This window comes from Mauremys reevesii, unplaced genomic scaffold (assembly GCF_016161935.1).
Source record: "Mauremys reevesii isolate NIE-2019 unplaced genomic scaffold, ASM1616193v1 Contig80, whole genome shotgun sequence".
Taxonomy (NCBI): Eukaryota; Metazoa; Chordata; order Testudines; family Geoemydidae; genus Mauremys; species Mauremys reevesii.
The window spans coordinates 213,993-240,070 of NW_024100896.1; the positions used below are offsets into that span (position 1 = coordinate 213,993).

The 26,078-nt window shown below is 68.4% G+C and overlaps 1 protein-coding gene across 1 annotated transcript in view; it reads right to left on the reverse strand.

Annotated features, from left to right (window-relative positions):
- Positions 1-1,278: 1,278 nt before the first annotated feature.
- LOC120394853 (laminin subunit beta-2-like) overlaps positions 1,279-26,078 on the reverse strand; it is a 33,337-nt gene continuing 8,537 nt past the window's right edge. The window contains 31 exon segments of the mRNA XM_039519017.1: positions 1,279-1,473; positions 1,572-1,731; positions 2,398-2,574; positions 3,276-3,417; positions 3,621-3,828; positions 6,008-6,152; positions 6,900-7,033; positions 7,036-7,050; positions 7,053-7,098; positions 7,527-7,768; positions 10,944-11,128; positions 11,303-11,675; positions 11,792-11,888; positions 14,276-14,493; positions 15,038-15,262; positions 18,028-18,191; positions 19,008-19,239; positions 19,509-19,652; positions 20,168-20,360; positions 20,573-20,693; positions 20,825-20,952; positions 21,572-21,727; positions 22,031-22,166; positions 22,300-22,379; positions 23,053-23,165; positions 24,111-24,290; positions 24,421-24,530; positions 24,532-24,604; positions 25,168-25,191; positions 25,194-25,284; positions 25,538-25,699. Of these exon segments, the coding sequence (XP_039374951.1) occupies positions 1,337-1,473; positions 1,572-1,731; positions 2,398-2,574; positions 3,276-3,417; positions 3,621-3,828; positions 6,008-6,152; positions 6,900-7,033; positions 7,036-7,050; positions 7,053-7,098; positions 7,527-7,768; positions 10,944-11,128; positions 11,303-11,675; positions 11,792-11,888; positions 14,276-14,493; positions 15,038-15,262; positions 18,028-18,191; positions 19,008-19,239; positions 19,509-19,652; positions 20,168-20,360; positions 20,573-20,693; positions 20,825-20,952; positions 21,572-21,727; positions 22,031-22,166; positions 22,300-22,379; positions 23,053-23,165; positions 24,111-24,290; positions 24,421-24,530; positions 24,532-24,604; positions 25,168-25,191; positions 25,194-25,284; positions 25,538-25,699 (4,611 nt within the window). The 3' untranslated portion in view covers positions 1,279-1,336.

A 26,078-nucleotide genomic window follows, 5' to 3' on the forward strand; every position in this document is an offset into this window, starting at 1 on the left:
GGATAGGAGTCAGCAGTGTGCCCTTGTTGCCAAGAAGGCTAATGGCATTTTGGGTTGTATAAGTAGGGGCATTTCCAGCAGATCGAGGGATGTGATCATTCCCCTCTATTCGGCATTGGTGAGGCCTCATCTGGAGACTGTGTCCAGTTTTGGGCCCCACACTACAAGAAGGATGTGGAAAAATTGGAAAGAGTCCAGCGGAGGGCAACAAAAATGATTAGGGGGCTGGAGCACATGACTTCTGAGGAGAGGCTGAGGGAACTGGGATTGTTTAGTCTGCAGAAGAGAAGAATGAGGGGGGATTTGATAGCTGCTTTCAACTATCTGAAAGGGGGTTCCAAAGAGGATGGAGCTCGGCTGTTCTCAGTGGTAGCAGATGACAGAACAAGGAGTAATGGTCTCAAGTTGCAGTGGGGGAGGTCTAGGTTGGATATTAGGAAACACTATTTCCCTAGGAGGGTGGTGAAGCACTGGAATGGGTTCCCTAGGGAGGTGGTGGAATCTCCTTCCTCAGAGGTTTTTAAGGTCAGGCTTGACAGAGCCCTGGCTGGGATGATTTAGTTGGGTTTGGTCCTGCTTTGAGCAGGGGGTGGGACTAGACACCTCCTGAGGTCCCTTCCACCCCTGATAGTCTATGATTCTGTGAGAGGATCTAGAGGGCACAGAGGAGCTGGGGCATAAGGGCTGCCCTCCCCCTCATGGCCACGCAGCTCCCCCCGCCCCGCTGGGTGGGTGCACAGCTGGCAGCTCTGCTTCCAACCCACCATGTTCCCTCCCCTCACGTGCCCAGGCCAGGCCCAGCTCCGGCTCCGAGCAGGCTGGTGCAGTGGTGGAGGACACAGTCTGCCGGCTGCCTTGGTTTGCATGAGAGCAGGTGGGGGCAGGGTGGGCAGCGTATGCCTGGGACCCGGCTGTCCTGCACCGTCTGTCACCAGCCCAGGAACCACAAGGAGAGGCAGTGAGTCCAGGCGAGGGCTTTATTCACACGCAAGCTGCCCCCGCCACGTGCCAGGGCAAAGCACCACAGGATGCAAGACCTCGTCTCGCGGCCCCTGTGCCCCGCCCCGCCCGCTGTGGCAGGTGCGAGTCCCCCTCAGCCCCCCAGCCTAGCGCTGGGTCAGGGTCTCGGTGCCCCCGGCCGGAGGCAGCGCAGAGCCCTGGGTTGCGGAAGGGGCACCGTGCCAGCCCGGGACAGGGGCCCAGGACGTCCCGAGGGGGCAGGGCTCTCCCAGGGGGCTGGAGCCAAGCAGGAGCCCAGGTCCTGCAGACATGGAGGGGGCTGGGCATGGGGACGGGCTGGCTGGGTTGGGGGTGACAGGCCGGTGGGCACTCGGGGTCACTGGCAGGTGTTGTAGATCTGGATCTGCTGATTGATGGCACCCACGATGCCCTTCACCTTGGCCTCCAGCCCATCTAGCTGGGCCGCCTTCTCCTCCAGCACCAGCTCGTTCTCCTGGTATGACCCCTCCAGCGCTGGGGAGACACAATGCAGGGTGAGCCCTGCCCCGCTGGCACCCTGGCATGGGCAGGGCCCAGGGCTGTTCCCGCAGTGCCCCTGCCCCACTCCTCACCTGTCAGGCGCTGCAGCTTGCCTTGAGCATCCTGCAGGAGAGCCTTGGCCTCGTCACGCAGCCGCTCCGCCCGGAGCCTGGCCTGCAGCGCGGAACGTGCCTGGCTCTGCACCAGCTCCTGCGCCGCCTGGTACCCGGCCTCCAGCCGCCCCTCTGCCAGCTGTGCCACATTCAGCCGAGTCATGAGTGATGTGGAGAAAGTGGATAAGGAAAAGTTATTTACTTGTTCCCATAATACAAGAACTAGGGGCCACCCAATGAAATTAATAGGCAGCAGGTTTAAAACAAATCAAAGGAAGTTCTTCACGCAGCGCACAGTCAACTTGTGGAACTCCTTGCTGGAGGAGGTTGTGAAGGCCGGGACTATAACAGGGTTTAAAAGGAAACTGGATAAATTCATGGTGGCTGAGTCCATAAATGGCTATTAGCCAGGATGGGTAAGGAATGGTGTCCCTAGCCTCTGTTTGTCAGAGGGTGGAGATGGATGGCAGGAGAGAGATCACTTGATCATTGCCTGTTAGGTTCACTCCCTCTGGGGCACCTGGCATTGGCCACTGTCGGTAGACAGGATACTGGGCTAGATGGACCTTTGGTCTGACCCGGTCTGGCCGTTCTTATGAGGGCCAATGGGCTCCCCACAGGGCCAGCACAGACCCACAAGACAGAGCCAGCCCGGCTCCTCCTCGCCCCGGGCTAGCACAGACCCCTGGACAGAGCCAGCATGGCTCCCCCCCCCTTGGCCACCTCCAGCCCTGAACCAGAGAGCCAAGCCCCCTCCCAGTCCCTGGGCCCCCAGCTGGGTTTCCTCTCCTTTGCCCCCACTCACCTGCTTGACCTCCCGGGCCCGGGCGTGCGCAGTGTTGGCCATGTCCCTGGCCCGTGTGGCCACCAGGCTGTTATTGGCCCGTCTCAGCTTCAGCGCGCCCAGCTGGCTGTCCAGCCGCCCCACCTGCTCCATGGCGCCCTGCAGCTGGCGCTCTGTGCTCGCCGCCTGCAGCTGGATCTGCCCGGGGGGAAGCGGCATCAACCTGGCAGGGCCCCCCCAGCGCTGCCCGGACCGGCTGTGATCATATGAGCGCTCTGTGCCCAGCCCTGGCAAAGCCCGGACCATGGGGGGCTTGGCTGGGATACTGGTGGGGACGGAGTACCAGGTAGGGTTGCCCATCGCTGCCCCATGGTGCAGAAGGGTTCAAATGCCCCTGGGCACCGCAGGGGGCAGGAGCTGGCTGGGGCAGCAGGACTGGCTGGAACCGACCCAGAGTGTCGAGAAAGACCCAGCGCCTGGCCGGCTGACCCCTAGCAAGGGAGAGTTGGCCGGCAGCTGTGAGCCCAGCAGGGCCTGCAGGGAGAGGGGCTAGGCACAGGGCTCGCCGGGGGCTGGCGGACGCGGGAGAGACGAGGAGGGAGGCCGAGATGGGCTGGCCAGGCTGCCCCTTCGCTGCTCCCCGCTGAGCCAGGACTGGAACCCGGCCCCGGCCGCGCGGCACAGGGGGACGCTCCAAGCAGGGGCTCGCTCGGTGGCCTGGCCGGGCCGAGCTCCCGGGGGTTGGCAGGGGCTGCAGCCCGGCGGTTTGGGCTCAGAGGTGGGGAGGCCACGTGACCCCGGCCCACGGAAGGGAAGTGCGCAGGCTCAGCTCTCTCCCAGCCCATGGGGAGGACAGAGCTGCCCGGCCCTGGCTGTGGGGCTGGGGGTACCCGGCTCACCGTGCTCAGGGTGCCCTCCGTGTGGCGGATGTCGTTGCTGGCGCTGCGGATGGCGCTCTCAGCGGCGCTCTGGGCTCGCCTGGCATCCTCCAGCGCCCGCCTCCCCACTTCAGCCCCGTTCTTCACACTCTCTGCCCGCGACCTGCACCCGGGCACACGGCAACACATGGGGCCCTGGGCTGGCCCCACCGCCCGTCCCTGGGGCCAGGGCCCAGCCCCCTCCCCTGTCCGTTACAGTGGGCTCCCCACAGCGTCGCGGCAGGCTCGGGGGCTGTGCAGGAAGTGGGCGTCGCCGGCGGGTAGCCCCAGAGCCGGTGTGCCTGGCACCCCGCCCCGTGGTCTCACCTGGCCCTGCGGGCGTCCTGCAGCAGCTGCTCCGCCCGGCGCACATTGCCTGCCGTCTCCTCCAGGATGGCATCCACGTTGGCCAGGCTGCGGACGCGCTCCTTGATCTCCTCGGCCAGGTGGCGGATCTGGTCGGGCGAGGCCGGGATGGAGAGCGCCAGCACCCGCCCGGCCACCGCCTCAATGCTGTCGGGGTCGGCCCCCTCCTCTGCAGAGCGGGGAGCGGGTCAGCACCACCGCCCCTGCCCCCCCAGGGCCCGCCCTGCCCCCCCCAACACCCCGCCCCACTGTGCTCCCGATGCCCCTGCCCCAGTGCCCGCCCCATCCCCAGCGCCTGCCCTGCCCCACCCCAACACCCCGCCCGACTGTGCTCCCGATGCCTCTGCCCCAGTGCCCGCCCCATCCCCAGCGCCTGCCCTGCCCCACCCCAACACCCCGCCCGACTGTGCTCCCCATGCCCCTGCCCCCAGTGCCCGCCCTGCCCCACCCCAACACCCCGCCCGACTGTGCTCCCCATGCCACTGCCCCCAGTGCCCGCCCCATCCCCAGCGCCTGCCCTGCCCCACCCCAACACCCCGCCCGACTGTGCTCCCCATGCCCCTGCCCCCAGTGCCCGCCCCATCCCCAGTGCCTGCCCTGCCCCACCCCAACACCCGCCCGACTGTGCTCTCCATGCCCCTGCCCCCAGTGCCCGCCCTGCCCCACCCCAACACCCCGCCTGACTGTGCTCCCCATGCCCCCAGTGCCCGTCCATCCCCAGCGCCTGCCCTGCCCCACCCCAACACCCCGCCCGACTGTGCTCCCCATGCCCCAGCCCCCCCAGTGCCCGCCCCATCCCCCAGCGCCTGCCCTGCCCCACCCCAACACCCCGCCCGACTGTGCTCCTGTGATGGAATAGGGACTGTCTGTGTGCTTAGTAGGCAGAGACAGGTCTGCAGCTGTAACATGAGCCTGGCCTGGGGGAGGGGAGGTCGCACCTCTGGCTGGAGCTAGACAAAAGGGAAGTGGGGAGTGGAGTCAGTTCGTTTCTGGAAGCTGGGGGGTGGGTTTCAGGGGATCCTAGGCAGGGATCCAAGCACCCTGAACCCCCCAGAAAGGCCTGATTGAGGGGTCCTGGCTCTGAACCCAAGCTGGGCCGTATCCTGTGTTCCTGTTGTTCAATAAACCTTCTGTTTTACTGGCTGGCTGAGAGTCACTGTGAGTTCAGGAAGAGGGGTGCAGGGCCGGACTCCCCCACACTCCGTGACAGCTCCCCATGCCACTTCCCCCCCCAGTGCCCGCCCCATCCCCAGCGCCTGGCCTGCCCCGCCCCAACACCCCGCCCGACTGTGCTCCCCATGCCCCTGCCCCCCGCAGTGCCCGCCCCATCCCCCAGCGCCTGCCCTGCCCCACCCCAACACCCCGCCCGACTGTGCTCCCCATGCCCCTGCCCCCAGAGTGCCCACCCCAGGTCCAAAATGTGCCCTTGCTGACACCGCCCCCACACTGCCCCCAGCCCAGACACCGCCTGCGAGTCCTGGCCTGCTCCCCAGACAGTGCTTGCCCCCCAACCCACTGCCTTGGCACCCCCCATTCCTTCCCCTCCCCACCCAGTGCCCTGCCATCCTCCATCCCCGCCCCATGACAACACCCATCCTGCCCCGGGGGTACCCAGCGCCACAGCCCCACGACACTCGTGTGACGAGCTGGGAATGTTCTTAATGTTTGCTCTGAATACGGGGCTGGTGCCTCAGTGTCCCCTCGGCAGTTCTTAAGTATCCAGGTGGGGGGATCAGGGGGTGTGATTGCTGCAGAGCAAGGGGCCAGTGCACCGAAATGCCTGACACTGTCTCCTAGCAACTGATGGCCTGGGCCCCCCCTCTGCACAGGTGCAACCAGAGGTGTTGGAGACAAAGGGGTCAGGTGACCTCCTGGCCCGGGGAAGGAGCTGAGCAGAGGAGGGGCTGGAGGGGGTGTCAGTCTGGAGCTGGCTGGGGACGAGGAGTGAAGTGCAGCTGTGGGGACCTGGCTCACTGCCCCCCAGAATGGACCCGGCCGAGGGGTCCGGTTCGCGGTACCTACAAGCTCTGTGTTACTGGCTGGCTGAGAGTCACGTCTGACTGTGAAGTGGGGGGGCAGGACCCTGTGGCCCCCCCAGGACCCCGCCTGGGCGGACTCGCTGTGGGAAGCGCACGGAGGGGCAGAGGAGGCTGAATGCTCCCAGGAGAGACCCAGGAGGTGAAGCCGTGGGAGCTTCTTGCCCTGCAGACAGGCTGCTCCCAGGGAGAGGAGGCTCCCAGAGTCCTGCCTGGCTTGGTGGGGAGCAGCCCCAGAGCAGCGCCCGGGGCCCCCGGGACAGCTGGCGCAGGGGAGGGGCTCCCTGGCGGGGGGTGGGGCTGGGCACTCACGGCTCAGGAAGCCCTTGATCTGGTGGATGAGCTCGCGCAGAGCCACGTTGGAGCGCTCCACACGCGCCCTGCTCTCGTTGGCCTTGTCCAGCGCCGCCTGCGCCCTCAGCCGGGCTGAGTCAGCCTTCCCCTTGGCCTCGGCCACCTGCCCAGAGAGGTGAGAGCCACGCGCCCACACTGCCCAGGGACGGGAGAGCCACGCGCCCACACTGCCCAGGGACGGGAGAGCCACGCGCCCACACTGCCCAGGGACGGGGGAGCCACGCGCCCACACTGCCCACGGACGGGAGAGCCACGCGCCCACACTGCCCAGGGACGGGAGAGCCACGCGCCCACACTGCCCAGGGACGGGGGAGCCACGCGCCCACGGGCACTGCCCAGGGACGGGGGAGCCACGCGCCCACGGGCACTGCCCAGAGAGGTGAGAGCCACGCGCCCACACTGCCCACGGACGGGAGAGCCACGCGCCCACACTGCCCACGGACGGGAGAGCCACGCGCTGCCCACGGTCACTGCCCAGGGACGGGAGAGCCACGCGCCCACACTGCCCACGGACGGGAGAGCCACGCGCCCACACTGCCCACGGACGGGAGAGCCACGCGCCCACACTGCCCAGGGACGGGGGAGCCACGCGCCCACGGGCACTGCCCAGGGACGGGGGAGCCACGCGCCCACGGGCCCTGCCCAGGGACGGGGGAGCCACGCGCCCACGGGCACTGCCCAGGGACGGGGGAGCCACGCGCCCACGGGCACTGCCCAGGGACGGGGGAGCCACGCGCCACCCACAGCCCCTGCCCACGGATGGGAGTTGCAGCCCACGCCCTGCCCCTGGAGTCCCTCTCCGTGCCAGGTTCCCCTGCTGTCCACTCCCTTCCCCGCCCACATCGCGTACCTTGTGGAAAAGCTCGTCCACCTCACCCATGGCCTGGTGCAGCTCGGCCTGGGTGTGCCGGGCCCGCTCCCGCGCGCTGCTGGCCGTGGCCACCGCCCCCTGGCAGTTGAGGCCCCCACAGTGGCGCCTGCCGCCTCGTCCCGGCAGCCGGCCCTCCGCAGGGGCTGCTGGCGCAGGGGCATCCCGGGGCACCACACACCTATGAGCAGCAGGGCACTGTGGGCCGGACACCCCGGAGCTAGGGGTAGCCGCCTGAGCTGCTGTGCCATGGGCTTGCTGCCCCTGCCCCACATCCTCATCCCCGCCCCACTTCCTCAGCCCCCATCCCCGCCCGCCCCACTTCCCCTCAGCCCCAGTCCCCGCCCGCCCACACTGCCCGTCCCCCGCCCGCCCCACTTCCCCTCAGCCCCATCCCCGCCCGCCCCACACTGTCCATCCCCGCCCGCCCCACTTCCCCTCAGCCCCCATCCCCGCCCGGCCCACACTGCCCATCCCCGCCCGCCCCACTTCCCCTCAGCCCCAGTCCCCGCCCCGCCCCACACTGCCTGTCCCACTTCCCCATCAGCCCCATCCCCGCCCGCCCCACACTGCCCATCCCCGCCCGCCCACCCCACTTCCCCACCCCACCTTCTCGTTGACCTCCCGCAGCTGCAGCGTCTCGGTCCTGGTGGCCAGCTCGCTCAGCGCCCGCCGGTTGGCCGCACTCTGGCGGTTGAAGTCGTCTCTCCTCCGTGCCATCAGCTGCTCCGAGCGGCGCCGGGTGGCAGCCGAGTCGCTCACAGAGCTGGGCACTGCCAGGCTGGAGGCATTGGCATCGTGCTCAGCCGCCCGTGACTGGGCGTGGGACTGGCGGATGCTGTCGTAGGCACCTGGGGTGGAGCAGACGGGCAGTGAGAGACACCTGCCCAGGGCAGGGAGCCTCCTGCTCCCTCGCGCCAGCCCCCCACAGCCTCCGTCCTGGGGGCCCCCTGCTCCCTCCCCCCAGAACCAGCCCCCCACAGCCTCTGCCCCAGGGGCCCCTGCTCCTCCCCAGAACCAGCCCCACAGCCTCTGCCCCAGGGGCCCCTGCTCCCTCCCCAGAACCAGCCCCCACAGCCTCTGCCCCAGGTCCCCTGCTCCAGCCCCCGAACCAGCCCCACAGCCTCTGCCCCAGGGGCCCCTGCTCCCGCCCCCAGAACCAGCCCCTCACAGCCTCTGCCCCCAGGAGACCCTGCTCCCTCCCCAGAACCAGCCCCACAGCCTCTGCCCCAGGGGACCCTGCTCCAGCCCCCAGAACCAGCCCCCACAGCCTCTGCCCCAGGGGACCCCTGCTCCCTCTGCCCCCAGGGACCCTGCTCCCTCTGCCCCAGAACCAGCCCCCACAGCCTCCGCCCGGGGCCCCTGCTCCTCCCCAGAACCAGCCCCCACAGCCTCCATCCTGGGGGCCCCTGCTCCCTCCCAGAACCAGCCCCACAGCCTCTGCCCCAGGGGCCCCTGCTCCCTCCCAGAACCAGCCCCACAGCCTCTGCCCCAGGGGCCCCTGCTCCCTCCCCCAGAACCAGCCCTCCACAGCCTCTGCCCCAGGGGCCCCTGCTCCCTCCCCAGAACCAGCCCCCCACAGCCTCCGTCCTGGGGGCCCCCTGCTCCCTCCCCAGAACCAGCCCCCACAGCCTCTGCCCCAGGTCCCCTGCTCCAGCCCCAGAACCAGCCCCCCACAGCCTCTGCCCCAGGGCCCCTGCTCCCGCCCCAGAACCAGCCCCACAGCCTCTGCCCCAGGGGACCCTGCTCCCTCCCAGAACCAGCCCCACAGCCTCTGCCCCAGGGGACCCTGCTCCTCTGCCCCCAGGGGACCCTGCTCCCTCTGCCCCAGAACCAGCCCCCCACAGCCTCCGTCCTGGGGCCCCTGCCCTCCCCCAGAACCAGCCCCACAGCCTCTGCCCCCAGGGGACCCCTGCTCCCTCCCCAGAACCAGCCCCCACAGCCTCCGTCCTGGGGCCCCTGCTCCTCCCCAGAACCAGCCCCCACAGCCTCTGCCCCCAGGGGACCCCTGCTCCCTCCCCAGAACCAGCCCCCACAGCCTCTGCCCCCAGGTCCCCTGCTCCAGCCCCCGAACCAGCCCCCAAAGCCTCTGCCCCAGGGCCCCTGCTCCCTCCCAGAACCAGCCCCCACAGCCTCTGCCCCAGGGCCCCTGCTCTCTCCCCAGAACCAGCCCCACAGCCTCTGCCCCCAGGGGACCCCTGCTCCAGCCCCCACAGCCTCTGCCCCCAGGGGACCCTGCTCCCTCCCAGAACCAGCCCCCCACAGCCTCTGCCCCCAGGGGCCCCCTGCTCCCTCCCCCCCCGAACCAGCCCCCCACAGCCTCTGCCCCCAGGGGCCCCTGCTCCCTCCCCCCCAGAACCAGCCCCCCACAGCCTCTGCCCCCAGGTCCCCTGCTCCAGCCCCAGAACCAGCCCCCACAGCCTCTGCCCCCAGCTCCCCTGCTCCAGCCCCAGAACCAGCCCCCACAGCCTCTGCCCCCAGCTCCCCTGCTCCAGCCCCAGAACCAGCCCCCCACAGCCTCTGCCCCCAGGTCCCCTGTGACGTTATTGATATAAATTGGGACCATATAGAACATGGTTTGCAACCAAGGTCCTGTAGTGGCACCAAATCTTAGGTAAAGGGGGTCATCTAAGGTGTCTAAGACCAGGTTAGGGGTTGCTGGTTAGGATTGTGCTGTCTGGGTGCATGTGTCATTTTGTAGTTGAAGTTATAAGTATTGGCTCTGTACTGTCTGTATTTTGTATTGTGCTCTGCTTCTGGGTGACACCCCAGACAAGCTGGTGTTAGCTCTGCCTAGCTGGCTTGATGGCCCATTAAGGACCATCAGCTACACAATTGACCCATGGAGAGAAGGCAGACACGCCTTGTGACTCAGCGAAGTGCAGGGACTGGCCCCTGTGACTCCAGACTCCATTTTGCTGTAATTTTCCACAGTGGGGACAAAGAGATTCTTACACCTGGAAGAGCCTATATAAGGCTGATGCCTCATCTCCATCTGGTCTTCAATCCTGCTTCTGACCTCTGGAGGGACTTTGCTACAAGCTGAAGCTCTGCACAAAGGACTGAATGACCCATCCCAGCGGGGGATGTTCCAGAGACTTGATTTGAACCTGCAGTTTATTCTGTTACTGCTACAAGCCTGAACTAAGAACTTTGCCATCACTGTCTGTAATTGATTCCATTTAACCAGTTCTAGCTCTCAGCTCTACCTTTTTCCCTTTGTAAATAAACCTTTAGATTTTAGATTCTAAAGGATTGGCAACAGCGTGATTTGTGGGTAAGATCTGATGTGTATATTGACCTGGGTCTGGAGCTTGATTCTTTGGGATCGAGGGAACCATTTTCTTTTATTGGGGTGTTGGTTTTCATAACCATTCATCCCCAGGACGAGTGGCACTGGTGGTGATGCTGGGAGACTGGAGTGTCTAAGGAAATTGCTTGCGTGACTTGTGGTTAGCCAGTGGGGTGAGACCAAAGTCCTTTTTGTCTGGCTGGTTTGGTGCCTTAGAGGTGGAAAAACCCCAGCCTGGGGCTGTGACTGCCCTGTTTGAGCAATTGGTCCTGAATTGGCACCTCAGTTGGGTCCTGCCAGAACTGCATCGTCACATCCCCCTGCTCCAGCCCCCCCAGAACCAGCCCCCCACAGCCTCTGCCCCCAGGTCCCCCTTGCTCCAGCCCCCCCAGAACCAGCCCCCCACAGCCTCCGTCCTAGGGGCCCCCTGCTCCAGCCCCCCCAGAATCGCCCAGTGCCAGCCCCCTACAGCCTCCGTCCCGGGGGCCCTCTGCTCCAGCCCCGACGAGCCCCTCAGTGCCAGCACCCCCAGAGCCTCTGCCCCCGGGGCCCCCTGCTGCCAGCCCCCCCAGAGTCGCCCAGTGAGACTACTGCCTCCTAAAAGCCCTCACCTCTGGGGCCCCCAGTGCCACCCCCCCGAAGCCCCTGCCCCTGGGGCTCCTCAGTGCCACCCGCAGGGAAACTCCTGCCCCCGTGGTGCCAGCCCCAGAGCCCGCTGCCAGGGCCCAGCTCACCCAGGAAGTTGGAGTTTTTGAGCAGGTGGAGCTGGCGTGCCAGGTCATGCAGGGTGAGGTTGAGGCCGCGGGCGCCACGGTCCAGGGTGCCCAGGGCGCGCTTGGCGTTGTAGTTCTCATCCTGTGTCGTGGTGAGTTCGCCCTCCAGCTGGGTCAGCGTCTCTGTGGCTTCACCGATGTGCTGCCTGTGGGCAGGGCAGGGTGAGGCCCTGGGGCACAGTGCCAGCCTTGCTCCTGCCCTCCCCACCCCGCCTGTGGGACACTGATCTCTGCCTGGCGTGGGCTCAGCCCCACCCTCATGACCCAAGCCCAGGCAGTGCCCAGGCGCTGGGCGAGGCGCCTCTGCACCCCCCGCTCACCGCAGCTCCTCCATGGTGCGCAGCAGCTGGGTCACAGCTGCCGCGGTGGCGTTGCGGGCGTCCACGATGGCCCGGGCCGTGCCCAGCTTCTCCTCCAGCTGGCGGAAGTTCCTCTCGAAGGCGCCTGCGACGCCCGTCTGCTGGATGTGTTTGGCACGCAGTGCCAGGCCCCGGGTGCGGGCAGCCAGGTCCTGCACCACACGGTCCCAGTCCCCGAAGCACTGGTGGCAGGGCTGGCAGTCGGGGAAGGCACCAGAGAAGCCGCGGGCGCACTGGTCGCAGCGGACGCCCGACACCCCCTGGCGGCAGGAGCAGTGCCCGGTGGCGCGGTGGCACTGGGAGCTCGTGACCCCGCGGGGATCACAGTCACAGGCTATGGAAAGCAGAGACACGTCAGCGGTGTCCCCTGAGCCTGGCATCCTCCCCAGTGCCTCGTGCACTCTGCCAGCAGGGCACTCCAGCCCGCTCTGCCCCCGCCCACACACTCACCCCGGCACTCCCGCTCTGGCTCGCCCCAGTGGTTCTCCTGGCAGTCGGCGCAGGTGCGGCCCCCGAAGCCCGGCCGGCACGGGCACTGCCCTGTGAACTGAAGACAGACACTGCCTATGGTCAGTGCATGCGAGCCCCTCCCCACCCTGCAGGCAGGCCTGTAGGGGGAGGGGCAGGGGCAACTCAGCCGGGGGTGGGGGGGTAGATGGACCTCTCAGCTAGGGGTCCCACTACCTCGCCTCCTCCTCCGGGTGCCAAGGTCTCTTCATCATCCAGCCCCTCACCCATTCCAGGCCCCATCCCCCTGCCCCAGGCTCGGCTGCCCCAAACCCTGTGATAATGTGGGAATATCTGGTCATGTTTTTATGAAGCCTGTCCGTGCCTCGGTTTCCCCGCAATGCTGCCTGGCTTCCCAGTGGGTGGGGAAGGGCTGGTTGCTCTCAGGGTAGGGGAAGCGACATGGCCGTCTGGGCCTTGCTCCCCATGTCAGTGGGGCATTTGAGAAGACACTGGCGACTCCACTCGCCAGGACGCTGGCACCGAGCACGCAACGCCCCCGAGAGACCTGCCTCCCCTGGGGGGCTGAACCATCCCCAGCTGAGATCAAAGCACTGGGGGGCAGGGGGAAGATCTGGGGGCTGGCAGGAGCCAGGGCTCTGCCGAAGGAGGGCAGACAGACAGAGCCTGCACCCAGGGGCTGGGCGCTGGCTGAGCAGGACGGCCCATGCTGCAACCTTCACTTCTCTGGGCTGCCCTACGGACTCCCTGTGCCGCACCGGGGGACAGTGCTGGGCGAGTCGCTGCAGGCGCTGGGCAAGGGGCATTGGCAGAGCGAGACCCCTGGGGGTCTGGACCACTGCAGGGGGCCCCCAGAGCCGGTCCCAAAGCTGCTGACTCCGGAGGGCAAGTAACTACAACGTGGCGGCTCCAGCCTGGCATTGGGGAGCACAGGCCCCTGGCTGCACGGGGTGGGAGATCATGGGGCAGCTCCCCCCGGGACATGGACTCAGTGGTGAGGCTGCACCCAACCCTGACACAGCACAGGGACCAGGCCTGCCCCAGAAACACCCCAGGGCCCTGCCCCTCCATGCCAGCTGCACCGGAGTGGGCAGGCAGGATCTTAGCGTCGGGGGATCCAGGGGTGGGTTGAGAGGGTGGGACTGTCTGGGTGCGGGCTCAGTGCAGAATCTGGGTTGGGGGGGTCTGGATGCACAGGGGCTTGTTGGAGGGTTCTGGGTGCACTGGTGATGGGACTCTGCAGGGGGGTCCAGGTGAAGGTGGTTGGGGTTCAGCAGGGATCTGGCTGGGGGATCAAGCTTGGCAGGGGGGGTTGGCTGGGGGAGTGGGGCTCAGTGGGGTGGGGATCCAGGTGTGGGTAGCTCATTGGGGTGGTCTGGGTGCAGTGGGAGTGTGGCTCATCGGGGGGGTGAGGCTCAGCAGGGGGGTTGGGTGGATGGGGGTGCAGCTAAATAAATAAATGGAGACATCCTGTCTCCTAGAACTGGAAGGGACCCTGAAAGGTCATCGAGTCCAGCCCCTGCCTTCACTAGCAGGACCAAGGACTGATTTTTGCCCCAGATTCCTAGGCGGCCCCCTCAAGGATTGAACTCACAACGCTGGGTTTAGCAGGCCAATGCTCAAACCACTGAGCTATCCCTCCTGTAAAGGGATCCCTCCCCCTGCAGCTTAGAAGCAATGGGTGCAGGAAGCGGGTAGGAGTTGCAGGGGCGGCTCTAGGAATTTCGCCGCCCCAAGCACGGCGGCACGCCACGGGGGGCGCTCTGGCGGTCGCCGGTCCCGCGGCTCCGGTGCACCTCCTGCAGACGTGCCTGCGGAGGGTTCGCTGGTCCCGCAGCTCCGGTGGACCTACTGCAGACATGCCTGCGGATGCTCCACCGAAGCCGCGGGACCAGCGGACCCTCCGCAGGCACGTCTGCGGGAGGTCCACCGGAGCCGCCTGCCGCCCTCCCGCGGCACGCCGCCCCAAGCACGCGCTTGGCGCGCTGGGGTCTGGAGCCGGCCCTGGGAGTTGGCAAAGCTTCCTGCAGCCAGGGGAGAAATCTCGGGATGGGTCTGACACAGCCCCAGATGCCATGCAGGGAACAGGAAGTCCCATGCTCACCAGCCCAGCCGGGACTAGCAGCTGAGCCCGGTGTAGGGTAGGAGCCACCAGACTGGGGGTCTTCCCCAGTCTGACCCCCCCCATGGTGATTTACCTCTCTGCTGGCACCCAAAACATACTGCTGGGGAGGGTCACATCACTACTCTTGTGGCTTCCCTTCGCTTCCCCATCAGAAAGGCATTTTTCTGCGGGGAAGCAAAGAAATGTGCGGGGAACATAAATTCTGTGCATGCGCAGTGGCACAGATTTCCCCCAGGAGTAAAACCTGGGGCCATAGCCCCGCTCCTGGGGGCCATGATACTCCCCTGACCTGCCTATGCCCCCTCCCCAGCCCAGCACCCCTCCCCCCCGCTGGCTCTCACCTGGTTGCAGGCGGGGCCCAGCGAGTGCTGGGGGTGGCAGGCACAGGGCTCACAGCCCTTCCCACTGGCCAGGTTCCAGAAGTTGGGGATGCAGCGGTCACAGCTCTGCCCCTGCACGCTGGGCAAGCACTGGCACTGCCCACTGCGCCGATCGCACTGGCACTCATCCTGCGCACTGCACTCGCTGCGCTCTGTGCCCAGGACGTTACAGGAGCAGCCTGGGAACCCAGACAGCAGGGGCATCAGCAGGAAAGGGGGGGCCCAGCTGAGACCCTGGCTAAGGGCATGGGATGGGATAGGGCCCGGCGGCATGGCACCGGCACCAGTACCCATCGGGCGGACTTAGCATCGGGGCCCTGGGGGTGACGGGGGGGCGGTTTGCCCGGTCCCAGGAGGGGTGGGGGGATCTGTGCACCTGGGCCCTGGGGGTGAGGGGTCTGTGCACCCCGTCCCAGGGGTGGGGAGTCTGTGCACCTGGTCCCAGGGGAGGGCCTGTGCGCCCGGTCCCAGGGCAGGTCTGTGCACCTGGTCCCGGGGGGGCGAGGGGTGGGGTCTGTGCGCCCGGTCCCAGGGGTGGGGAGGGTCTGTGTGCCCAGTCCCGGGGGGGCCGTATGGGGTCTATGCGCCCGGGGGGGGTGCTGTGCGCCCGGTTCTGGGGGTGCTCAGATGCGAGGGTAACAAGCCTGGTCCAGGAGACTGGCAGGGCAGAGCAGGGTCCGCCCAGGTCAGCGCCCGCAGTGCCCGAGCCCGGCCCGTACTCACGCCGGCAGCTGTGGCGGGTGGCATCGCCGTAGTAGCCGGCCTGGCAGTGCTGGCAGTGCGCCCCCTGCGTGTGGTGCAGGCAGCGCAGGCAGCGCCCCGAGCGTCGCTCACACGCCTCTGCGTCCAGCAGGTCAATGTTGCCGTTGCACTGGCAGGGCTGGCAGTGCCCGCCGGCCCGCGAGGGGTTCCCGTAGTAACCAGGGGCACACTCCTCGCAGCGCAGCCCTGCGGGAACGCCGATCTCATGAGTATTGGCTCTATCCTGTCTGTATTTCAAACTTCTGCTGTGCCTCGGGGGGACACCCCAGACAGGTTGGGGTTAGCTCTGCCTGGCCGGCTTGACGGCTATACCAGGGGTTCTCAAACTGGGGGTCAGGGCCCCTCGGGGGGTCGCGAGGCTATTACATGGGGGGTCACGAGCTGTCAGCCTCCACCCCAAACCCCGCTTTGCCTCCAGCATCTATAATGGTGTTCAATCTATAAACAGGTGGTTTTAATGTATAAGGGGGGTTGCACTCAGAGGCCTGCTGTGTGAATGGGGTCACCAGTACATAAGGCTGAGAACGCCTGAGCTATACAAGTGACCCACTGAGAGGAGGCAGATCCCCCTTGTGACTCAGCAAAGTGCAGGGACTGGCCCATGTGACTCCAGACTCCATGTTGCTGTAATTTTCCACAGTAAGAACAAATTGGTTCTTACACCTGGAAGAGCCTATATAAGGCTGATGCCTCATCTCCATCTGGTTTTCAATCCTGCTTCTCACCTCTGGAGGGACTTTGCTACAAGCTGAAGCTCTGCACAAAGGACTGATGACCCATCCCAGCTGGGGATGTTCCAGAGACTTGATTTGAACCTGCAGTTTATTCTGTTACTGCTACAAGCCTGAACTAAGAACTTTGCCATCACTGTCTGTAACTGATTCCATTTAGCCAATTCTTGCTCTCATCTGTATTTCTTTCTTTTTATGAAAAAAGCGACAGAGTCCTGTGGCACCTTACAGACTAACGGACATATTGGAGCTTGAGCTTTCGGGGGTGAATACCCACTTCGTCGCATGCATCCGACAAAGTGGGGATTCACCCATGAAAGCTCATGCTCCAAAACGTCTGTTAGTCTATAAGGTGCCACAGGACTCTTTGTCGCTTTTTACAGCTCCAGACTAACACGGCTCCCCTCTGATACTGTCTTTTTATGAACAGACCTTTAGATTTTAGATTCTAAAGGATTGGCACCAGCGTGATTTGTGGGTAAGATCTGATGTGTATATTGACCTGGGTCTGGGGCTTGATTCTTTGGGATCGAGAGAACCTTTTCCTTTTATTGGGGTGTTGGTTTTCATAACCATTCATCCCCAGGACGAGTGGCACTGGTGGTGATACTGGGAGACTGGAGTGTCTAAGGAAATTGCTTGTGTGACTTGTGGTTAGCCAGTGGGGTGAGACCAGAGTCCTCTTTGTCTGGCTGGTTTGGTGCCTTAGAGGTGGAAAAACCCCAGCCTGGGGCTGTGACTGCCCTGTTTGAGCAATTGGTCCTGAATTGGCACCTCAGTTGGGTCCCGCCAGAACCGCACCGTCACAGGGAGAGGGGAGGCAAGGGGGGGGACCAGCCACGCGGGGGAGGGGAGGCAAGGGGGACCAGCCACGCGGGGGAGGGGAGGCAAGGGGGGGACCAGCCACGCGGGGGAGGGGAGGCAAGGGGGGGGACCAGCCACGTGGGAAGAAGGGGATGTGACGAAGGGGGGTTTTATTCACCTTGATATGTTGCATGTAAGTCTGGCTAATACTGGGTGTGCCTCAGTTTCCCTGTGTGCTGCAACAATGTCCTGGGGGTGGGAATTGGGTGTGTGAGTTTTGCTGAGGCCCTCAGGGCAAGTGAAGTGGCTGGAGCTGCCTGCACTAGGTGATGGTCGATGCCCTTCGTAACCTGAGACCCAGGAGGGGGATGCGACCAGGTGACTCTTGGCCGGGGAAGCGAAGTGAGACAAAGGCCGGAGGAGGAGCAACGGGCTGGGCAGGGGCCAGGCAGCTGGAAGGAGTCAGTCTGGGCTGGCTTGGGGCGCAGGGGGAGGGGCAGAGCGCTGGTTCTGGGCTCCCCTCCCCCCAAGATGGACTTGGCTGAAAGTCCCTGATTTCTGTGCTAACGAGCTCTGCCCTTCGCCGTGATCCTGTCGACTGATAAACCTGCTGTTTCCCCGGCTGGCTGAGAGTCCCGGCTGCCTGCGGAGTGGGGGGGCAGGACCCTCTGGCTGCCCCAGGACCCCGCCCGGGCGACTCGCTGCGGGAAGCACACGGTGGGGCAGGGGATGCTGGATGCTCCGAGCTCAGCCCCAGGAAGGTGGAAGCTGTGGGAGCTTCTTGCTCTGGGGACCGTCTGCTCCGAGAGCGGAGGCTCCCCCAGAGTCCTGCCCGGCTCCGTAGGGAGCAGAGCCGGCATCGCCCGGGGACTCCGTGATGGGGTACAACGGTGCGGGGGAGGGGTGGGACGGGGGTACAGCCAGGAAGCGGGGGAGGGCCGGGGCTCACAGCTCAGACAGAGCAGCACTGCGCTGTAGGGCCCAGGAGGACGAAGGCTGTGCAGGGCTGTACCCCCTAGCGCCCCCAGCCCGGCACCTCACTGCAGGGAGCTGAGCTGCCCCACCGCCCTGGGGGTCCCCAGTGCAGCCGGGCAGAGTGCCAGCTGCTGGCACAGCCACGCCCACCACTGGTGCCACCCCAGGGCAGAGGAGCCGGGCAGACGGGGGCCCCGGGCAGACGGGGGGCCCCGGGGCGGAGGAGCCGGGCAGACGGGGGGCCCCGGGCAGACGGGGGTTGGGGAGGAGCCGGGCAGACGGGGGCTGGGGAGGAGCCGGGCAGACGGGGGCCCCGGGCAGACGGGGGTTGGGGAGGGGCTGGGCCCGGCTCCGGCTCCGGCTCCGGGCAGGGAGAGGCTGGCATGTCAGGCCCTGGGGCAGTGGTGCCAGCGGGTGCCCGAGGCCAGAGGGGGCACCCACCTGTGTAGCCGGGGTTGCAGTTGCAGATCACCTGCCGGGAGCGGCTGTCCTGGCGGCAGGAGGCGGCGAAGTGGCGGCTGCTGCTGGGCCCGTCGGGGCAGGGGCAGGGGCGGCAGCGCTCTCCCGAGGCCAGTGCGGGGTTCCCATAGTGACCAGCTGCGCACCTGTGGGGGGAGGCAATGAGCACCAGGCCCCCCAGCCCTGGGGACACCCGACTGCCCCCCTTCCCCACAGGGGGCCAGCCCCACAAGTCAGAACCCCCGCGCCACGGGGCCAGCGCCAGCCGGTCGTGAGCTGGGGTATGAACTGTCCCTGTAACTCTGGGGAAACGGAGGGAGACCCAGGGCCGGGGTCTGGGCTCCCTGCCCCCCAAGACGGACCGGACTGAGGGGGTCCTGTTCTCTGTACCGGACTGTGTCCCTGTCGTCCAATAAACCTTCCGTGTTACCGGCTGGCTGAGAGCCCCGGGGACCTGCAGGTAGTGGGGGGTGCAGGGCCCGGACTCCCCCACACTTCCTGACGCCAGCCCCTTGGCACGGCCACCCGTGGGGGGGGGGACTGATGTTCTCCCTGGCACCGCATCCCTCGTTCCAGGAGAACCTGGCCAGCACCACTACCCCTGCCCCGGGAGAGCCCCACCGGCCCCCACCCTCGGAGAACCTGGCTGGCACTGCGACCCCTGCCCCGGGAGAGCCCCACCGGCCCCCAGCCCCGGAGAACCTGGCTGGCACTGCGGCCCCCGGCCCGGGAGAGCCCCACCGGCCCCCACCTGGCTGGCACTGCTACCCCTGACCCGGGAGAGCCCCACCGGCCCCCACCCCCGGAGAACCTGGGTGGCACCGCGGCCCCCGTCCCAGGAGAGCCCCACCGGCCCCCCCCCCCCGCGAACCTGGCAGGCACCGCGGCCCCCGTCCCAGGAGAGCCTGGCCAGCACCATGGCCCCCGGCCCGGGAGAGCCCCCTGGCACCGCGGCCCATCACCTCTGGCATCTGTCGCCATCCGTGTGGTCGCGGCAGTGCAGGCAGCTGCCGGTTCGTGGGTCGCACTCCTCTGAGTGCCCATTGCACTGGCAGGGCTGGCAGTGGGGGAAGCCCCAGGAGCCAGGCTGGCAGCGGTCGCAGCGGGGCCCGAAGGCGCCTGGCCGGCAGGGGCACTGCCCACTGAAGCTGTCGCAGAAGCTGCTCAGGGCCCCGTCGCTGTTGCACTGGCAGGCTGCAAGGGAGAGGCCGTGAGAGGGGCTGGGCACTGCCCGGGCACTGCCCACCCAGCCCGGCCAGGGCCCCAGGGCGCTCACTGGGGCAAAGGGCAGGCAGGAGAGACACCTCCACTGCAAAATCCATCCCCTGGGAACCGGGGACCCTCCCCCGGAACAGAGGCCCCCAAACAGGTGTGAGGGGAAGGCCTGGATCCTGTCCTCTGGGGAGCCCTCGTCGGGGGAGGGGCGGGGAGCCCTCGTCGGGGGAGGGGCGGGAGTCACTCACCTCGGCATCCGCTGGGCCCAAAGCCGAAGGTGCCCGGGGAGCAGTGGTGGCAGCGACGCCCCATCACGCTGGCCTTGCACTGGCACTGCCCCCCATTGGGCTCACACTCAGAGCTCAGCGAGCCCTGGGGGTCGCACAGGCAGGCTGGGGGCAGACAGACGAGCGCCTGACCCATGGGCAGAGGGAAGGGGGCAGATTGTGCATCGGCATCCCAGCCCAGGCACCGGGCGCACCCCCTCCCCCAGAATACACCGCCTGGAATCGGGGGACCCCCCCAGAATACACCGCCCTGAACTGGGGACCCTCTCCCAGAATACACCGCCCGGAATCGGGGGACCCCCCCCCAGAATACACTGCCCGGAATCGGGGGACCCCCCCCAGAATACACCGCCCTGAACCGGGGACCCCCCCCAGAATACACCGCCCGGAACCGGGGACCCTCCCCCAGAATACACCGCCCGGAATCGGGGGACCCCCCCAGAATACACCACCCTGAACCGGGGACCCTCTCCCAGAATACACTGCCCGGAACCGGGGACCCCCCTTGATATATACCACCTGAAAACCCCACCCCACCCCCCACCCCAGAACCAGGCCAGCAGATGGCAAGGGACTGGCTGGCGCTACCCAGGAAGCGCCTGGCAGACGGGGGCACTCACGCAGGGCCCCCCCGTGGATGATGGCCGACATGCTGGTGAGCAGGCTGGTGCACACTTGGCTGGCGGGCGCCTTGCCCACGGCCCAGGCGTGCTGGTCACAGCGGTACCGCTCGAAGGCCTCCCTGCGCCCCATGGCGCCCGCGTCGCCCGCAAGGAACATCTCCATGGAGGAATAGCGCGGCACCAGCACCAGCTGGAGGGGAGAGAGGTCAGCCAGTGGCAGGGTATGCTGCCCCTCCCCCGCGCCCTGTCCCCCAGCACAGCCCTGTCCCTGCCCAACGGCCCTGTCCCCACGGCACACAGCCGGGCCTGGCACGGCCCTGTCCCCCCAGCACAGCCCTGCAACCCCCGCACACACACAGAGCCACCGTGGCCCCATCCCCCTGGCCCAGCCCCCAGGCTCACCGAGTCGAGCAGGACGCTGGCACCGGGCACCGCCTGGCGGGACGTGTAGCGGGTGAGCTCCAGGCGCAGGGTGTAGCTGATGCCGCGCTCCAGGCAGACGGGCTGGGGCAGGAGCACGTACCTGCGGGGACGGGAGCCACGGCTCAGCTGCCCTCAGTGCGGGCCCGGGATGGGGGCCCCCCGCCCAGTGCCAGCAGGGCAACTCCCCCCAGCGCCACCCAGGCGCCTGGCCCCGCCCCCGCCCCCGCTCACCTGGCCCTGGGCGGCAGCGCCGTGGCCAGCCGGTCGTCAGCAGGGATGGTGTTCCCGCAGGGGCTGCCGGTGGGGATGGGCCCGGGGCGCAGCACCCACAGCTTCACCTCCTCCCACGGCTCCGGGAGCTGAGAGCCGGGAGAGGCCAGTCAGAGCGGGCAGGGGCAGGGGCAGGGGCACGGGCCTCAGGGAGGAGCCAGGAGGAGGCAGGGCTGGCCCGGGGCCGCAGGTGGGAGCCCAAGGGGTGGGGGCAGAGGCCTGGGGCCGCAGGCACGAGCTCAAGAAGGGGGCAGTGGCCAGGGCAGGAGCCCAAGGGGGCAGGTGGGAGCCCAGGGGGCAGGTGGCCCGGGCCGCAGGTGGAAGCCCGGGGCAGGTGGGAGCCCGGGGCTGCAGGTGGGAGCCCGGGGCAGGTGGCTCGAGCCGCAGGTGGGAGCCCGGGCTGCAGGTGGGAGCCCGAGGGGGCAGTGGCTCGGGCCACAGGTGGGAGCCGGGGGCAGTGGCTCGGGGCCGCAGGTGGGAGCCCAGGGGCAGTGGCCCGGGGCCGCAGGTGGAAGCCCGGGGGCAGGTGGGAGCCCGGGGCTGCAGGTGGGAGCCCGGGGGCAGTGGCCCGGGGCCGCAGGTGGGAGCCCGGGGGGGGCAGTGGCCCGGGGCCGCAGGTGGGAGCCCGGGGGGGGCAGTGGCCCGGGGCCGCAGGTGGGAGCCCAGGTCCGCGGGCTGGGAGCTGGGAGGTGCCGGCCCAGGGCTCACCTGGGGCTCGTAGCGGATCACCACGTCGTACTCCATGGAGGCGGGCACGTTGCTGACCAGGAACTCCACGGCACCGCCCTCTGGCACATGGGCAAACCCTGCCCCCGTCCACGTGGCTGGCCGGCCCGTGGGCTGCGCCCGCTCCACCACCGTGCCCTGTGCGAAGGAGCCGTCAGGAATGGCCCCTCCTCCCGCGTGTCTCCAGGGGGCCCAGCCTGGCCCTGCACACCCGCCCTGGGCCCCGCTCTGCCCGCTGGCTGCTGCATGCTGAGCGGGCGCGGGGGGGCCGGGCTGGCAGCTGGGCTCAGAGGCAGCCGGGGTCCCAGTCCCACGGCTCCGGATCCCAGGCCCAGCTGTTGTGGGTACTGCCGGGGCCTCGCCCCCCAGGGCACCCTCCCCAGGCAGCCCCAGCCCCACCCTGTGCACAGGCGGCGGAACGCCGGGGCTCCCCCGCCTCACCTGGCGCAGCCGGGCCTCCTCCGCCTCGTAGGTCTGGTGGTCCAGGTGGGCGAGGTAGAAGCCGGCCTCCACCTGGCTGCACGTCCGGCCCGCCATGTGGCTGCGGCAGTGGCACTGCCCGGTCTCGGCGGCACACCTGGCAGCAGAGCGGCGTCAGAGCAGCCGCGCCAGGCCCCGCCGCCCATGGAGAAGGGGGTGACCCCCACCGCCCCCCAGCCCGGCCCTGCCCCCGCCCCACGGGGTCATGGCCAGGCCCAATGCCCACTCACTGGTTGTGGTGGGCACCGCCCACGTCGCAGTCACAGGAGCGGCAGCCGAGCAGGTCGTGGCTGAGAGCCCAGTGCTCCGGCTGGGGACAGACGCAGCGTGCAGACGGTCCGCCCGGCCTCTGCCTGGCCCCGCCCAACCCCATCCGGCCTCTGCCTAGCCCCACCCAGCCTGCCCCCTGCCCAGCCCCGTTCAGCCTGCCCCGCCCTGCCCGCCCCCGCTCAGCGTGCACGGCCCCACCCAGCCTGCCCCCTGCCCAGCCCGACCCCGCTCAGCGTGCACGGCCCCGCCCAACCCCCGCCCAGTCGGCCTAGCCCCGGCCCCCGGGTGGGACAAAGTGGGAATGTTCTTAGTGTTTTCTCTGAATACTGTGGGTGTGCCTCAGTTTCCCCTGTGTGTTACTCAAGTGTCTAGGGGGTGGGTTAAGGGTGTATCATCATGGCAGCGACCCCTACAGGACAGGTGTGAGGGCCACGGTCTGCACTGTAGCCGGGTAACTGATGGCTGGAGCCCGTCCCCTGCCAGAGGATCCTGGCTAACTTCATTCAGGGCAGTTCCAGAGTACCCGGCCTGTGACAGCGGGACACCTGGCCCCTGCCCTCCTCCCACCAGCCAGTACCCGTGATCCCCGGGCACTGGCCAGGCCAGGCCCAGCCCCAGGAAGGGGCCCAGCCAGTGACACACCCTGGGCGGGATGAGGCAGCAGCCTGGGGCCAATGCCGTGGGGCAGCGCTGCCTGGAGGGCCGGCACTCACCAGGCACTGGTCACAGCTTTGGCCGGTCACCAAGCGCTTGCAGAAGCAGTTGCCACTGACGGGGTCGCACTGGGTCCCGTCCGACACCGTCCCCTGCGGGTGGCACTGGCAGCCTGACATAGAGAGCGGGTGAGAGGGTGGCACTGGCCGACACCACCCCACAGCCCTCACCCCCGCCATGCCCGGCCCCCCCCAGCACCCCCTGCTGGGAGCTCCCCGCCCAGCACCCCCGGCCCCCCCCAGCCGGGAGCTCCCCCCCAGCGCCCCTGTCCCCCGCCAGCGCCCCCTGCCAGGAGCTCCCGCCCCAGCACCCCTGCCGGGAGCTCCCGCCCAGCACCCCTGCCCCCAGCGCCTGCCGGGAGCTCCGCCCAGCCCCCCAGCACCCCTGCCGGAGCTCCGCCCAGCACCCCTGCCCCCAGCGCCTGCCGAGCTCCCCACAGCGCCCCTGCCCCCAGCACCCTGCTGGGAGCTCCTGCCCAGCGCCCCTGCTGGGAGCTCCCCCACAGCCAGCGCCCTGCCCTGCCCCCACAGCGCCCCCTGCTGGGGGCTCCCCCACAGCCAGCGCCCTGCCCTGCCCCCACGCCTGCTGGGAGCTCCCACAGCCAGTGCCCTGCCCCGCCCCACAGCGCCTGCTGGGAGCTCCCCACAGCCAGTGCCCCGCCCCAGCGCACTGCTGGGAGCTCCCCACAGCCAGCGCCTGCCCCGTCCCACAGCCCCTGCTGGGAGCTCCCCACAGCCAGTGCCCTGTCCCCACAGCACCCCCTGCTGGGAGCTCCCCACAGCCAGCGCCCTGCCCCGCCCCACAGCGCCCCCTGCTGGGAGCTGCCCCAGCCAGTGCCCTGTCCCCACAGCACCCCCTGCTGGGAGCTCCCCACAGCCAGCGCCCTGCCCCGCCCCCACAGCGCCCCTGCTGAGAGCTCCCAGAGCCACCCCCTGCCCCCCCCCCACAGCACCCCCAGCCGGGAGCTCCCCAACAGACACCCCCCGCCCAGCCCCCACAGCCCCCCCAGCTGGCCGAGGCGGGAATGGCAGCATGCCAAGTGGCCCGAGGTACCCACCCTGGCAGCCCTGGGGGTTGTCGCCGCTGAGCCCGAAGAATCCTGGCTGGCACTTGTCGCAGCGCGGGCCCCAGGTGTGCGCCTTGCAGCGGCACTGCCCGGCAAGGAGCCCCAGCGCCGGGCTGTCGTGGGCGTCACAGATCCCGCCGTCCAGGGCGCCGGCTGGGTCACAGTCACAGGCTGCGGAGCCCCAAACGGGCAGAGTCAGATGTGGCCCAGCCCCGCAGGCCATGCCTCCCAAGGGAAAGGCCCCCCGCCCCCCCACCCGAGACAGGCCTCAGTTCTCCACCCACGGCCCCGGGCCCCTCACCTCGGCAGGCCCCGGGGTCCCGCAGGTCCCTGCCAGGGTCCCTGTAGTAGAAGGGTTTGCAGAACTGGCAGCTGCGGCCCATCGTGTTGTGCTGACAGTCGTCACAGACGCCCGCTGGCGTTGCCCGTGGCCAGGCACGGCCATGTCGGGTGGCACCGGCGCGAGTGCTGGTTACAGTTACACCCTGCGAGACACCGGTGCCATGCGGTAACCCAGCCCCCGGCCACGCCGCCCGGCCCCCGGCCACGCCACCCGGTCACACCGCCCAGCCACGCCACCCAGCCCCTGGCTACGCCGCCCGGCCACGCCGCCCGGCCCCCAGCCACGCCGCCCGGCCACACTGCCCAGCATCAGCCATGCCACCCAACTGTGCCACCCAGCCCCCAGTCACACTGTCCAGCCCCTCCCAGCCTGGCCTCCAGCCATGCCCCCCGGCCCCTGGCCACGGCACCCAGTCACACCGCCCAGCCACGGCACCCACTCCCCCGCCACGCTGCCTGGTCACACCACCCAGCCACAGCACCCGGCCCCCAGCCACGCCGCCTGGTCACACCGCCCAGCCCCCGGCCACGCCGCCCGGTCACACCGCCCAGCCACAGCACCCGGCCCCCAGCCACGCCGCCTGGTCACACCGCCCAGCCCCTGGCCACGCCGCCCGGTCACACCGCCCAGCCACGCCGCCTGGCCCAACCCCCAGCCCAGCTACCCAACCATGCTGTCTGCCCGGCCGCCCCGCCTGGCACTCACTCCGGCAGGCGTTGGTGCTGCCCCGGCCGGGCGCCAGGGCAGGTCGTTGTAGAAGCTGTCGCACTTCTCGCAGTTCAGGCCCTGCGTGTTGTGTTTGCAGGCGCACCTGCCATGCACCTGCCGAGGGGGTGGGGCGTGAGAGACATGCCAAGGCCCAGGGCACGCAGCGCTGTCCCTGCTGCCCCAGCCAGACTCCCAGGGGAGCGTGGCCTCCAGTTCTCAGACTCTGCTGCAAACGGGGCCAAGCCGCGCCAGTGCAAAGGGGGCCGCCGAGACCCACAGCCACCCCGGGCCAAGCCAGCCCACGCCCGTCAGCCCGCGGGGCGGCGCTGAGCCCAGCCCTCCAGCGTGGGCGTGGGAGCGCCCCTACCATGCCCTCCACGTTGGCCTGGGCGCCGGGGCGGGCGCGCGCTCGCAGCAGAGCGTCAGCTCCCGCGCAGCACCAGCTCAGAGGGCGAGTAATACTTCTCCTGGATCTCCGCGCGAGTCCAGCAGCCGCCCAGCGTGCAGCCCGGGTCAGGTTCACCGCAGGCTGGTGAGTCAGATCTGGGGCAGACGCAGCCAGTGCAACGCCTCCAGGGCAATGCCGGGGACCCAGCCCATCTCTCCTCGGGAGCCATGTGGGAGCCCCGGGCCCCAGGAGACCAGCAGCTCCCCAGCAGCCCCCAGGCGGAGCAGGCAGGCCCTGGATCCACCTGCCCGTCCCCAGGAACCCCCGCGCGGCCCCAGAGCCCCTCACCCTGAGTCCCCAGGACCCGCCCAGGAACCCCCCTGCCCCCCCCCAGGAACCCCCGCGCTGCCCCAGGGCCCCTCACCCTGATTCCCAGGACCCCCAGGAACCCCTGCCCCCAGGAACCCCGCGCTGCCCCCGAGCCCCTCACCCTGATTCCCCAGGACCCGCCCAGGAACCC